At 50.6% G+C, this 14,979-nt stretch overlaps 1 protein-coding gene across 2 annotated transcripts in view; it reads left to right on the forward strand.

The window, feature by feature from the left end:
- LOC140416829 (protein argonaute-1) overlaps positions 1-14,979 on the forward strand; it is a 227,517-nt gene that overhangs the window by 63,631 nt on the left and 148,907 nt on the right. For both annotated transcript variants that reach the window (XM_072501154.1, XM_072501155.1), the window contains exons 3-4: positions 491-611; positions 4,931-5,112. In XM_072501154.1, the coding sequence (XP_072357255.1) occupies positions 491-611; positions 4,931-5,112 (303 nt within the window). The remainder of the gene's footprint in view (positions 1-490; positions 612-4,930; positions 5,113-14,979) is intronic.

The raw sequence follows: 14,979 nt of genomic DNA on the forward strand, positions 1-14,979 counted from the left end.
CACAGTGGGTAGCACTGTTGCTTCACAGCTCCGGGGTCCCAGGTTCAATTCCCGGCTTGGGGCACTGTCTGTGTGGAGTCTGCATGTTCTGCCCGTGTCTGCGTGGGTTTCCTCCGGGTGCTCCGGTTTCTTCCCACAAGGCCTGAAAGACGTGCTGTTAGCTAACTTGGACACCCTGAATTCTCCCTCAGTGTACCCAGACAGGTGCCGGAATGTGGCGACTGGGGTTTTTTCACAGTAACTTCATTGCAGTATTAATGTAAGCCTACTTGTGACAATAAAGATTATTATTAAATGTAGCCCCTAAATCTTTCAGTCGTATAGCAAATGAAAATCACACATTGCCAAAATGTGCCTCCAGTTAATACAGTTTGACCATTTTGCCTTTTTAAATTGGATTGAGATTCAAAAAAGCATGTGCTGAATGAAGAGAAAGACTATTAAAATTGACCTAGACCTTTTTGAATTTTCTCAAATGTCTATTTTGCAGGGAAGTGGTGGAATACATGGTTCAACATTTCAAACCTCAGATCTTTGGAGACAGGAAGCCAGTGTATGATGGAAAAAAGAATATTTATACAGCAACATTACTGCCTATTGGCCAGGATCGGGTATGAGAAAATGGTGCTAATCACTTGTTGGGGAATAACGTCTTTCATCTTGACCTACAAATGGGAACTCAATATTTATTTTGAATTTGAGAAAATAAAGTCCCAAAATTGCCTCGTAGAACTTGAGCTTTTAAAAATCACAAAGTCTTGTCTTTGATTTCTCATGTGTACTTAGGTAGCTGATATAGAGATAGTTCACGCTTTTGGTTTTTCCAGCGTAGAAAAAAATAATCAGCTGGAGTTCATTCTGCTGCTCTAATATCCATGAAAAACTCTGAAACACGTGGCTGGGTGTTCTTTTCTTCGAACTTCTGCTAAATGTATCCTCCACCGAGGTGGAATAGCAGTGATGTAGTTTTGCAGGGGTCTACCTCGTCCAAGCGTCTGCTGTCCTTGTGTAATCTCAGGACAGCAACTAATTGGAAGAACCATCACAGTAGAACCTGATTACACTTGCACCGATTATTCACAGCATTTACACTATTAACAAGCATTGCAGTGTGATTAAGAGTAAAAACTCTGATAATTGTGTTAACTTCCCCCAACTCCACTGATACTGAAGTGAATAGCCAATGGCTGGACTGACAAACTCAACAACTTGAATTTATACAGCGTCTTTAACTTGGGAAAACATCCCAAAACACATCATAAAAGTGAAGTCAAACAGATCAAAACACATTGATAGTCGAGCTTGCATGGCTCAGTGTGACAAAGTGTAATGTAGCCCAACTGAACTATTCTTGACTACAGAATTTATATCATTAGCGGGTTCTAGTCTTACCCATCCTGTTGTAGCCAGAGAATATCTTGCATGACTTATTGTATTTCCACCTCCCACCCACCTTGCACTATTTCCTCTGGAGTTCCCTCTCTTTTCTCCCCTCCCGTTTCTCATTGCTATCTCTTGACAAGACCTTCTGCCAAAAATTACTTCAGTTTCCACATATATTTTGACAACACTCTCAGCTGTAGCTTGTCATTACCTTTTCTCAACGCGATCTCTGCCTCAACCACAATTCCTTCAATTCTGTGTTTTCTCCAGTTAAACAGTATAAAGATTGAACCCATTGTCTTCCATCCGCTCAACAAACTCCATTCCATCACCAACAATTCCATCCCCCTCTCACATTGTTTCCAGCCTGAACTGAGCTTCTAACTCCACATCTCCCCTATTAAAAAGACTGCCAACTTCCATCAACTATCTTCAGCCCACCTCTGCTTATCTGCTATTGAAACCCTCATCGCTGTTTTTGTTACCGCCAGACATGACTATTCCATTGCTGTCCCACTCAGCCTCCCATCTTAGCACTGCTGCCTCACAGCGCCAGAGACACAGATTAAGTTCCGGTTTTGGGTGACTGTGTGGAGTCTGTGCATTCTCCCATTGTCTGTGGGTTTCGTCCAGCTGCTCTGGCTTCCTCCCACAGTCAAAGATTGGCCATGCTAAATTGCCCCTTAGTGTCCAAGGATGTGTAGCTCAGGTGGGGTTACGGGGATAGGGTGGGGGAGTGGGCCTAGTAGGGTGCTCTTTCCGAGGGTTAGTCATGCCTGATGGGCCGAATGGCCTCCTTCTGCGCTGTAGGAATTCTATGATTCTGTCTTCAACTTCCATAGCTTTGAAGTCATCCCAGCCAGGGCTGCGTTATCGTAACCTGTACCAAGTCCCGTTCACTCACTGCCCAAGAGCTTACTGACCTACATTGGCTTCCAGTTCACCAATACCTTCATTAAGATTCCCAGCCCTGTGTCAAATTCCTCCATGTCCTTTACCCTCCCTATCTCTCTAACCTCCTCCAACCCTATAACTGTCCAAGAATTCTACATTCTTTGAATGGTTTCCCTGCATCCTTCACCCCATCATTGACCTTAGCTGCCCATGTCCTATGCTCTGGAAGTAACTCCTTATATCCCTCTGCGTCGCTCCTTCTTTAAGCAAGCCTCCTATCCTGGTTCCTTCTTTGGTCTGTAGGCAATTTTTGCCTGATTTTGCTACGATGAAACCCTGCAGTAATTCTTTCATGTGAAAGGCGCACAGGTTATTGTTGTAGATAACAACTTGATTCAATTTTTCAAAGAGGTGACCAGGTATGCAGATGAGGACAATACTTTAGACGTAGTCTACTTGGACTTCAGCAAGGCATTTGATAAGGTCCCACATGGGAGACTGATCGCCCATGGGATTCAAGGAAATTTGGCAAATTGGTTCCAGAATTGACAGAGTGGCAAAAACCAGAGAGTGATGGTCGAAGGATGTTTTTCTGACTGGAAGCCTGTGTCCTGCAGGGATCAGTGTCGAGGCCCTTGATGTTTGTGGTTGCGATAAATTATTTCAACATGAATGTAGGAGGGTTGATTAATAAGTTCGCGGGTGGGGTGGCACGTGGCGCAGTGGTTAGCACTGGGACAATGGCGCTGAGGACCCGGGTTTGAATCCCAGTCCTGGGTCATTGTCCGTGAGGAGTTTGCGCATTCTCCCCGTGTCTACGTGGGTTTCACCCCCACAACCCAAAGATGTGCCTGTTAGATGGATTGGCCCCGCTAAATTGCCCCTTAATTGGAAAAGAAAAATAATTGGGTACTCTAAATGTACAAAAAAAAATAAGTTCGCAGATGAAACGAAAATTGGTGGTGTGGTAAATAGTGAAGAGGATAGCCTTAGATTATAGAGGGGCTGGTCAGGATGGGCTGAGCAGTGGCAAATGGAACAAAATCCGGATAAGTGTAAGATGATGTACTTGGGCAGGACGAACAAGGCAAAGGAATACATGATAAATGGCAGGACCCTGGGAAGCACTGCGGATCAGAGGGACCTTGGTGTGCGCCTACACCGATCTCGTAAGGTAGCAGGACAAATGAATAAAGTGGTTAAGAAGGCACCTGGTATACTTGCCTTTATTAGCCAAAGCATATAGTTTAAGAGCAGGGAGGATATGCTGGAGCTGTATAAAACATTGGTTAGGCCACAGCTTGAGTATTGTGTGCAATTCTGTAATCCATATTATAGGAGGGATGTGATAGCACTTGAAAGGGTGCAGAGGAGACTTATCAGGATGTTGCCTGTGCTGAAAAGTGTTAGTTATGAAGAGAAATTGGATAGACTGGGATTGTTTTCCTTGGAGCAGAGGAGACTGGAAGAGGGGGGGGGGGGGCGGGGGGGGCATGATTGTGATGCATAAAATAATGAGGGGCATAAATAGAGTAGGCAGGAAGAAACTTTCCCCCTTGGTGAAGGGATCAATGACCAAGAGGCATAGATTTAAGGTAAGGGGCAGGAGGTTTAGAGGGGATGTGAGAAAAAACATTTTCACCTGCAGGGTAGTGGGAGTCTGGAACTCGCTGCCCGAAAGGTTGGTGGAGGTAGAGACCATCATAACAGTTGAGAAGTATTTAGATGTGCACTTGTGATGTCAAGGTATGCAAGGCTGTGAGCTAAGTGCTGGAAAATAGGATTGGGATAGTTAGGTGGTTGTTTTTGACCGGTGTAGACACAATTGGGAGGCACAGTGGTTAGCACTGCTGCCTCACAGCGCCATGGGCCCGGGTTCGATTCCTGGCTTGGGTCACTCACTGTGCGGAATCGGCACACTCTCTCTCCCCTTGTCTGCTTGGGTTTCCTCTGGCTCCGGTTTCCTCCCACAAGTCCCCAAAGACGTTCTTATTAGGTGAATTGGACGTTCTGAATTCTCCTTCAGTGTACCTGGAGTGTGGCGACTAGGGGATTTTCACAGTAACTTCATTAATGTTAATGTAAGCCTACTTGTGACACTAATAAAGATTTTTTTTTTAATTGGCCGGAGGACCTTTTCTGTGCCACCGGCTTTTATGATTCAATAATATATATGATCATCTAACCTATCAATATTTTTACGCTTGGGGAAGGTCATGTATGGTACCCCCTACTGTAAGTGTAAACAACACAATCCCAGCATACCCAGAGTTTTCAAATAGGTGTCCCCTCTTCCACAATAACATGATGTGCCAATTTTATGTGTTTGCATACTTTAATTGTTCAACAAGTAAGCAGTTGTACAAAGCTATTTAAGATCACGTATTTTGTGCATTCTTTAAAATCAAAGCTAATCCGAGGAGATCATCGATGCAAAGCTGCTGTGTTTGCATCATTCTTTTCACCAGCCCCTGCCAAACAGGGCAAGTGGCACAGGAAGGTTGTTTTGCTGGTCCCTGTGTTCAATGTCGAATTCCCATGAAATTTGTTGCAATCAATCTGGATGGTCAGTCATTTTTAGGTTGCATTGTGAAATTAGTTCCAGTGTGAACAAACTTCCCATTAAGGTTTAATGATTTTTTTTAAATGTAAGGTTGACTTTGAGGTGACCATCCCTGGTGAAGGAAAAGATCGGATTTTTAAGGTTTCCATTAAATGGTTGGCAGTGGTGAGTTGGAGGCTCCTGCATGAAGCCCTCGTCAGTGGTCGAATCCAGGTTCCATTGGACTCTGTTCAAGCACTGGATGTAGCTATGAGGCACCTGGCATCAATGAGGTAACCTAACATCCTGTTGATTTACCAGATGGGCTATGCGTTTATATATTTGTTTAAATATTTGATTTAAATTTTTTTTGTTTTGGTTTTATCTTTAAGGCAAAAAGAAAAGTTTGAGAAGAAACCTGATAGAAGTGTTCAATATCATAAGAGGTCTAGACCGAGTAGATAGATAGACACTATTCTCATTGGCGGAAGGGTTAAGAATCAGAGGACACTGATCTAAGGTGATTAGTAAAAGAACCAATGGCAAAATGAGGAAAAACACATATATAGCCACAGTTTAGGATTTGGAAAGCATTGTCTGAGTGTAGTGGAGGCAAAGTCGATAGTGGATTTGAAAAGGGAACTAAATAAACACTTGAGGGTGCAGGACAATGGGAAAAGGACGTGGGAGTGGGACCAGCAGAATGCTGTTGCAGCAATCAAGGCGGCATGAACACAAAGGGTTGAATGACCTTCTGTATTGCAACCTTTCTATGATTCTGAAAGTCAGTTTTTATGATTCTGTAAATCAGTTAATACAAGTTCGGAGAGAGGCAGCACGGTGGCGCAGTGGTTAGCACTGCTGCCTCACAGCACCGAGGTCCCAGGTTCGATCCCGGCTCTGGGTCACAGTCTGTGTGGAGTTTGCACATTCACCCCGTGTTTGCGTGGGTTTCACCCCCACAACCCAAAGATGTGCAGGGTAGGTGGATTGGCCACGCTAAATTGCCCCATAATTGGAAAAAATGAATTGGGTACTCATATATATATATTTTTTTTAATGTTTTTTTAAATACAAGTTGGGGGAAAGCATTATGCATTTTAGAGCATTTAACAAGGATGAGGGTAGTATAGTGGATGTGGTCCACATAGAATTTAATAAGGCATTTGATAAGGTCCCACATACGTACATAACACATGGCAGGCTGGGTCAGAAAAGTAAAAGCCTATGGGATGCAGAGGAACGCGGCAAGTTGGATCCAGAACTGGCTCAGTGACAGGAAACCAAAATTAATGATCAACAGATGTCTTAGTGAATGGAAAGCGATTTTCAGTGAAGTTCCACAGGGCGCAGTGTGGTATGTAATAATGATTTGGACTCGCCGCTGTGCGAAAATCATGGGTTTGAGCCGGGGGGGATGGATAGTGTATACAGGAGGTGGAGGGAAGTGGGGCTGGTCAAGGTGAGGGATTTTTATTTGGAGGAAGGGTTCGCCAGTCTGGAGGAGCTAAGGGAGAGGGTAGAGCTGCCATGGGGTAGTGAGTTCAGGTATCTACAGGTTAGGGACTTTGCACAAAAGGTCTGGAAGAAGTTCCATAGATTGCCGGGACACATCCTGCTGGAGCGACTGCTGCTTCCAGATGTGGAAGGGGAGGAAAGAATTGGGGATATATATAAGTGGCTGGGGGAGCAGGGAGGCAAGCGGGTGGTGAAGATCAAGGAGAAATGGGAAGCAGAGTTGGGAATGGAGATCAATTGGAGAGTATGGAGTGAGGCACTGCGAAGGGTAAACGGGGCCTCTTGTGCAAGGATGAGCCTGATACAGTTTAAGGTGGTGCACAGGGTGCATATGACTCGGGCGAGAATGAGTGAATTCTTTCAGGGGATAGCAGATGAGTGGGAAGATTCTGGGCGGGAGTGTTCGTGGTCTTAGCCAGGATAGTGGAGGAGGGAGTGGACCCGGACCCTTTTGGCGATATTTGGGGTTCAGAGAAGCCGGAGCTCATGGAGAAGAGGAAGGCCGATGTCTTGGCTTTTGCCTCTCTGATTGCATGGCGACGAATTTTGCTGGAGTTGCGGTCGGCATCGCCACCGGAGGTAGCGGCTTGGTTGGGTGACCTGTATGACTTCCTGTGGTTAAAGAAGATAAAGTATGAGTTAAGGGGCTCAACAAGGGAGTTTGAGAAAAGGTGGGGGATGTTTGTGACCGTGTTTAAGGAGCTGTGGGGGGGGTGGGGGGGGTGAAAAAGGAGAAAAATCTGTACAAACTGTATAGTTGATTGTTGGGAAGAATGTTTCCCGGGGTGTTTACTTGCTGTAACCTACTTTGATACAAGTTTGAATAAAATGCGTTTTAATAAATTAAAAAAAGAAAATGATTTGGACTTAAATTTGGGAGGCATGATTGGGAAATTTAATGGTGACACAAATATTGGTTGTGTACTTGACAATGAAGAGGATAGCTGTAGACACCAGAATGATATCAATAGTTTGAGTGGGAAGAAAAGTGGCAAATGGAATTCAATCCATTGGATGGGATTGGATCTGTTTATTGTCACGTGTACCGGGGTACAGTGAAAAGTATTTCATAGAAGTGAGGTTATGCATTTTGGGACAACAAACAATGAAAGGGAATACTCAGTAAATGGGAGGGTATTGAGAGAGATAGAGGAACAGAGAGACCTTGGAGCGCATGTCTACAGGTCCCTGAAAGTGAGAGGATAGGTAAATAAGATGGTAAAGAAGGCATTTGAATGATTTTCTTTATTGTACAAGGTATAGAATACAATAGAGGGGATGTAATGCTGGAACTATATAAAATGCAGGTTATGCCACAGCTGGAGTGCGAGGACATGGATTTACAAGAATGTTGGCAGGGCTGGAAAATTGCAGCAATGAGGGAAGATTAGGCAGGCTAGGATTGTTTTCCGTTGAACAGGGGGTGATTTGATTGAGGTGTACAAAATTATGAGAGACCTAAATAGAGTGGCAGGGAAGACCTGTTTTCCCCTAATGGAGAGGTCAATTACCAGGGGGCAGAAATTTAAGATGATTGGGAAAAGAATTCGAGAGCGTATTAGGAAAAACCTTTCTCTAATAGTTTATTAGAAACTATTGCAGGGGTTAAAAATGGCAGGACACCATCATCAGAGAGTGGTAGGTATGTGGAATTCACTGCCCTGATTGGTGGATGAGGCAGAAACGCTCAACTCATTTAAAGGCACCTGGATCTGCACCTGGAATCCTGTCTCTTCAAGGCTACGGACTGGGTGTTGGAAGGTGGGATTGGGACGGTGGCTAATTATTTCAGCTGGTGCAGGCATAATGGGCTGAATGACCTCTTTCTGTGCTGTAACCTTTCTATGGTTCTATTTAAAATAAGCATGTTTTTCTCATACCGATGTGTATGGCCTACGAAATAAAAATTAATTACTTAAATTAAGCATAGGAAATGGTTCATTTCTTTCTTTTGAACTATACATTGTTGCTTTTATAGTTTATCAGTAAACTGTGTTAATATTTTATCAAGCCCATCAGCCTACAGAAGTACATTTACACACAGTTTGAGGACATTGTATGTTTAGAGGTACACTCGACATTTTTCTGGAAATTTTATCAAGCCACTGTACAATTGAGACCTGGGGCTGGATTCTCCATTAGCCGGGCAGGGAATAGCTTCCGACACCGAATTCGAGGCAGACGCCGGTTTGACGCCAAATCAGGATTCTCCGGCCCCCCAAAAACGACAAAATCGCGGCGCCTGCAGCACGGCCTGAAAATACAATAGGCATATCATTAGCGGTCCTGACGACCGATTCTCCGGGGCCTCAGCACCTCGGATGGGCCGGTTTCCCGACGGTGTGTTTCGAATGTGCTATACAAAATCCTGAACTTGGCATGCTGGCTGCGGCGGCAGAAAGAAGGTGGGAAGTGGCATGGGGTGATTGCGGGCTTCCGGATCGGACTCCGGTTGTGCTTTCTTCTGGGGGCGGGGGGGGGTGGGGGCAGGCCGAGAAGCCGGGGCGGCCATCTTGCTGGCAATCCACCCCCGGCCCCTGGGTGCATGCAGTGACAACGGCCGTATGGATGCCCTACCCTCAACCTCACCCCACCCAACCGACAGCCACCCACCGGGGGACCACCCAGGGCCACATCGACAGCAGCCCCCAGTGAGGGCAGTGCCCCTGACAGCAGGGATGGGCACCAGGACCGGGGGCACCGACAGGGCTGTGTTGTGGGGGTGGAGGGCATGTGTGGTTGGGGCGCGCGATGCCAACCGGGGCCACCGTGCAGCCCATGCTACCTGATTGAGCACGGGTGTATGCGCCATGATAACATGTTTGCCTTTTACCCCCTGCAGAAAATTATGGCTTTTGGGCATCAACCCGCGAAGCTGGCCGCCGTGGCAATGGCCGCTGCCCTGAATGCAGCCCTGTGGCAGCATGGCCGGAGGCTGCAGCAGAGGAGAGGACTAGAGAGGGGCAGGTGGAAGCTGCTCAGGCTGGATGGCCAGCCGCCTGACAGCACAAGGAGGAGGTGATGCCAAAGAGGCGCCGGATGTGGCCACGCGTTTACCACGACTGCATGTCCTTTGAGGACCTTCCGGACCGGGCATGCAGAAGGAGACTGCGGTTGGGCAGGGAGACGGTGCAACACATCTGCCAGATGATGGCACACCTGGCACCGCAGGGGTATTGGGAAGAACACCCGGTGGCCATCATGGTGACGGGCGCGCTGAAGTTTTGCATGACAGGGTCCTTCCAGTCGCTGAGTGGGGACCTGCCCGGGATCTCACAGGTGCATCTGCACTGTCACTGAAGCTCTGTATGCCCAGGCGGATCGGTACATCCAGTACCCTGTGGACCGCGCCCACCAGGATGCCCGGGCAGCGGGGTTCACTGACGTTGCTGGGAGGCCCCGGGTCCAGGGGGTCATCGATGGGGTGCATGTCATGGGGGGCCGCTGTTCACCAACAGGGGCTGCCACTCGATGAACATTCAGGTGGTCTGTGACCATCAGATGTGAATCCTGCACCTCTGTGCCCGATTCCCGGGCAGTGTGCATGATTCCTTCATCTTGGGGCACTCGGTGATCACCGACATGTTCGAGAGACACTCCCTCTCCCCGGCTGCAGGGGCGGTTGCTGGGCGACAGGGTTTACCCTTTGCGGCCGTGGCTGATGACGCCTATATGGAGGCCACAGGCCGAAGTGGAGACCCGCTACAATGATGCCCATTGTGTGACCAGGGGTGTGATCGAGAGATGCTCCGGGGTCCTGAAGATGTGATTCAGATGCCTGGAACACACTGGAGGGGCACTCCAGTATGAGGCCCGGGGGTCGCCCGCACCGTGGTGGCCTGCTGTGTCCTCCACAATATAGCCCAGCAGAGGGGCGATATGTTGGAGGAGGATAAAGACGAAGGGCGGGCCTCGTCGGATGAGGGGAAGGGGGACAATGAGCGGGACATTGGGCCTGGTCAGGCACAGGAGTCCGCACAACGCTATCGCCAGGGTCAGCGCGCATGGGGTGCCCTCGTGAAGACACGTTTCACAGACTAGGGAGGGAGGGGGTTCGCTGGCCAGGGGCACGGGCACCACCATACCACACCTCCCACACCACCAAATCACCCTTGCCTCCCATACCACCAAACCTCCCACATGCACACCGCCTCCGTTATATATACCTGCGGCCCTATGAGCTGGGGGCACTGGGTCGGCATTGACAACGGGTCTGGTCCATGGGATGGAGGATGATGACAACCCGCTCTGCGATGAGCTCCATGCTCAACATCGTTTGACAATGTCCGACTCATACCCACAGTAGCACCTTCCCCCTGGTGATCCCTGCATGCGAGCTGGCCAGCCCATCACACGGCCTGTCGAATCGCTGGGGATGGTCGGGGTGGGGGGCTTACACTGTCCACCCACTGGCCCTCACTCGTCCCACACCCCCACTTCCACTGGCCAGCACTAATTGCCCCACCCCCACACCCCTCAGACAGAGCACCAAGCCAGGTTTGAACGGTATGACCATGTTTATTGTGAACAAACATATACAGCTTGTGCCCTAGCCCCTATAACTAAACTGTGCCCTGCACCCGTGTCTAACTTTCTGGCCTTACGGGCCCTAGCACTACACCTCGGTGGTTCCCCAGACGGTACAGCAGGAGTGGAGGCGGACAGATGTGACTCCTGCCCAGTGACGAGGATCCCCATTGGCACAGGTCTCCTGTGGCAACTTGGCCTGGATGGGCCCAGCTGCTCCTCGGGCGTCCCAAGTGGCGTGATGCCATCCTGTTATGCCCCCAGCACCTGCTCTTCCCTCGGGGTGCCTGGTGGCCCCCAGGCTTCTCCATGGGACGGGGGTGCGAGCAGAGCCATCCCCTGAGGCCCCCCTGACACCTGGCGCTGCCAGTCCTGGAGGTCCTCTCTGGTATTGACAAGGGTCTGAACGCTCAAAGCCATGGAGCAAGGACTGGCCCATAACAGTCTGGGACAGCACCACATCACGCCGCGACTGTGCCACCACCCTGAGGGTCTGTGCCACATCAGCCAGTGAGTGGGCCATGTTCCTCTGGGACTGGATCACCTCCCTCTGTCAGCGCCACGCCGGCCTGCACCTGGGCATTGCCGCCGCTGCTCTCAGCAATGGCCTGCTGTGACTGGGCCACGCTGAGGAGTGCCACTGCAATCTCCAGTTGGCTCTGGCACATGGTTGCCTGTGAGAGGGCACCCCTGTCCTGGGCCTCGGCCCCTGCCTGCACAGAATGCCCCAAGCCTTGCACACGCTGACCCATATCCGACACCCATCGCCCCCATTGCCTCCACACGGATGCCACCCGTGCAGTTTCGGCCTGGGTGGCAAGCGTGACCAGCACTATCCCCTGCTCCTGCAAGCGGATTAACTCCTCCACCTGCCCCTGTGGGTGCTTGAAGCCGGCTGTCATCCCCTTCCTGTAGCCCCTGGGTCTCTGTCTGCACCTGGACTGGATGTTCCAGGTGCCCGGGACCCATCTGGGTGGCAGCTGGTTCCTGGGGCCGGGCTGCCCTCTGACCGTCCGGCCCCTTGGTTGCTCCTACCTCCACCTGCTGTACCGGATGCGATATGAGGTGCGCACCAGATTGTGTCCCAGGAATCTCTTCACTTATGTTCCCAACCGAGGTGAGAGTCTCTAAGATGGTGGAGAGTGTTGGAGACAGCTGTGATGGAAAGTCAGTGTCCTCCTCCGACCCGAGCTCCGGGGTCTCCTGAGTCTCGGACAGAGGGCTGGTAATCTGGCTGCTCTCGCCATCGATCCTCTGCCGTCTGGGGGGCACCAGCTCTGGCACTGGCTGAGGCGGGGGGGGTCCCGGATGGGCTGGCCCCATCTCCAACAGGTCCTGTAAGACACAAGACTTCTTGTATGGTAAGACAGCCGGGCTATGTTGAGGTGCGAGGGGTGGAGGTGAAGGGTGGGGTGAGGTGTTGGAGGGCATACATGTCTCATAAGGATCCGCAACTAGGCAGGGGTTCTCACTTTGTCACGCACCGCCGACCTCGGCGGGGGGGGGGGGGGGGCGCAAACTCAAACAACGACACTGTTAGACAGTCCTGCACATGCAGCCCAGGGGTTGGGTGGCTGATGGTACCAGTGGCCAGATCACACGGTCATTTCGGCTGACATATGGGGCAGGGGGGGGGTGGGTAAAGGGGTTAGTGCCAGGGGCACAGCACTGCCCACTCACCCTGGCCGCCCTGAGGAGGTTGTGAAGTTTTTTTCTGCAGTGGATGCCAGTCCAGGCAACTTTGCTGACAGCGACTCCCAACTACACTACACCCCCCCCCCCCCCCCCTCCCAGGCGAGTGGCACCGCCTGAGGAACTTCTCCTGTGCCGGGGTACAGCACTATCCGCCTCTCCTCCACGGAGTCCAGGAGGGTCCCCAGCTCAGCATCACGGAAGTGCGGCGCTGCTTTCTTTCCAGTCATGTTGGCTGCAACGGTGTGTGTGTTGGGGCGGGGGAAGAGGAGAATCTCTTAAGTGCGGCAGCACCTGTGCGTCAATCACGGAACCGGCGAATCCGCCGCCGCTCCGCGTAAAAAATGTGGTGTTTCCCGTGACGCCCATGCTAGCCCTTTGGAGTATCCGAATACCTTCACCTGTGGCACCGTTTTTGCCGTCGCGGTCCAGGGGTCGGCAGTTGTCCTAGGTGTCAGCTATATTTCGGTATGTGGAAAGACTGCACATTCATCACAGGGTCAGTTGCATCAAGTCGTGCTAGCCTGAGGGCAGCGCAGTGGGTTAACCCTGTTGCCTCACGGCGCCAAGGTCCCAGGTTCGATCCCGGCTCCGGGTCACTGTCCGTGTGGAGTTTGCACATTCACCCTGTGTTTTCGCCCCAACTCAACCCAAAGATGTGCAAGCTAGGTGGATTGGCGACGCTAAATTGCCCCTTAATTGGAAAAATTAATTGGGTATTCTAAATTTTTTTTTAAAAAGGTTGTGCTGGCCTATTCATTGCCTCTCCAGTGGCCGGACCCATGCACTGAGCTGGTCCCTCTGCATTGTAAGTCTGATATTTCCATTGTGTTGGAGACTAGGCCAGAGATGGAAACTTGAACAGCGTATGTGAATGAGGATGCCCTGCTGACTCCAGCCCTACATTAATTTTTTTTAATTATGTCCTTACATGAATGTGGCCATTGCTGCCTTTTTGAACTCCTGTAGTCCATGTATTGGAGGAACACCAAGAGAGTGCTAGGATTTTGACCCAGCGACCGTGAAGGCACAGTGATATAGATCTATGTTGAGATGGTGTGTGACTTGGAAGGGAATTCCCAGGTGGTGGTGTTCCCATGCATCTGACGCCCTTGTCTTTATAGATGGGAGATATCACTGGTTTGGAATGTTTCTGTTCATTTTTATTTGCATTTTCCAGCGTTGCCTCACAATTATCAGCTTTTAGAATGTTTACAAATTGTTTGAGAAAAGTGCTGCAGTGCTCTGGGGCGAGATTCTCCGACCTCCCGCCGGGTCAGAGAATCGGCGGGGGCTGGCGTGAATCCCACCCCCGCTGGTTGCCGAATTCTCCACCACCGGATATTCGGCGGGGGCGGGAATCGCTCCGCGCCGGTTGGCGCCCCCCCCCTGCGCGATGCTCTGGCCCGGATGGGCTGAAGTCCCGCCGCTAAAACGCCTGTCCCGCCGGCGTAGATTAAACCACCTACCTTACCGGCGGGACAAGGCGGTGCGAGCGGGCTCCGGGGTCCTGGGGGGGTGGTGCGGGGCGATCTGGCCCCGGGTGGTGCCCCCACGGTGGCCTGGCCCGCGATCTGGGCCCACCGATCCGCGGGCGGGCCTGTGCCGTGGGGGCACTCTTTCCCTTCCGCCTTCGCCACGGTCTCCACCATGGCGGAGGCAGAAGAGACTCCCTCCACTGCGCATGCGCGGGAATGCCATCAGCGGCCGCTGACGCTCCCGCGCATGTGCCGCCCGGAGATGTCATTTCCGCGCCAGCTGGCGGGGCACCAAAGGCCTTTTCCGCCAGCTGGCGGGGCGGAAATTAGTCCGGCGCCGGCCCAGTCCCTTAAGGTTGGGGCTCAGCCCCCCAAGATGCGGAGCTTTCCGCACCTTTGGGTCGGCGCGATGCCCGACTGATTTGCGCCGTTTTGGGCGCCAGTTGGAGGACATCGCGCCGTTTCCGGAGAATTTCGCCCCTGGTCTTTGAAATATTTCTTCATGAATACACATTCAGAAACTAAAATTAGCCAGCTTTGTTTAAGAACCACCTCAAATTTTGCTTAAATCTTAAATATCCTCAAGTTCGGAATTGGAGTGCAATATTTAGAAAACCCTTTGATTAATATACCAGGGATTTTAATCTGGCCTGAAAATTTTATATTAGAACAAAAATATGAAGTTTTAGTTATAGTTGACAGCTAGATAATTACAACCACTGATATAGTAGCACAGTAGTTAACATTGTTGCTTCACAGCGCCAGGGACCCGGGTTCGATTCCCGGCTTGGGTCACTGTCTGTGTGGAGTCTGCACATTCTCCCTTTGTCTGCGTGGGCTTCCCCCGGGTGCTCCCGTTTCCTCCCACAAGTCCTGAAAGACGTGCTTGTTGGGTGAATTGGACATTCTGAATTCTCCCTCAATGTACCCAAACACTGGGTAGTG

This window comes from Scyliorhinus torazame, chromosome 1 (genome assembly GCF_047496885.1).
Source record: "Scyliorhinus torazame isolate Kashiwa2021f chromosome 1, sScyTor2.1, whole genome shotgun sequence".
NCBI lineage: Eukaryota > Metazoa > Chordata > Chondrichthyes > Carcharhiniformes > Scyliorhinidae > Scyliorhinus > Scyliorhinus torazame.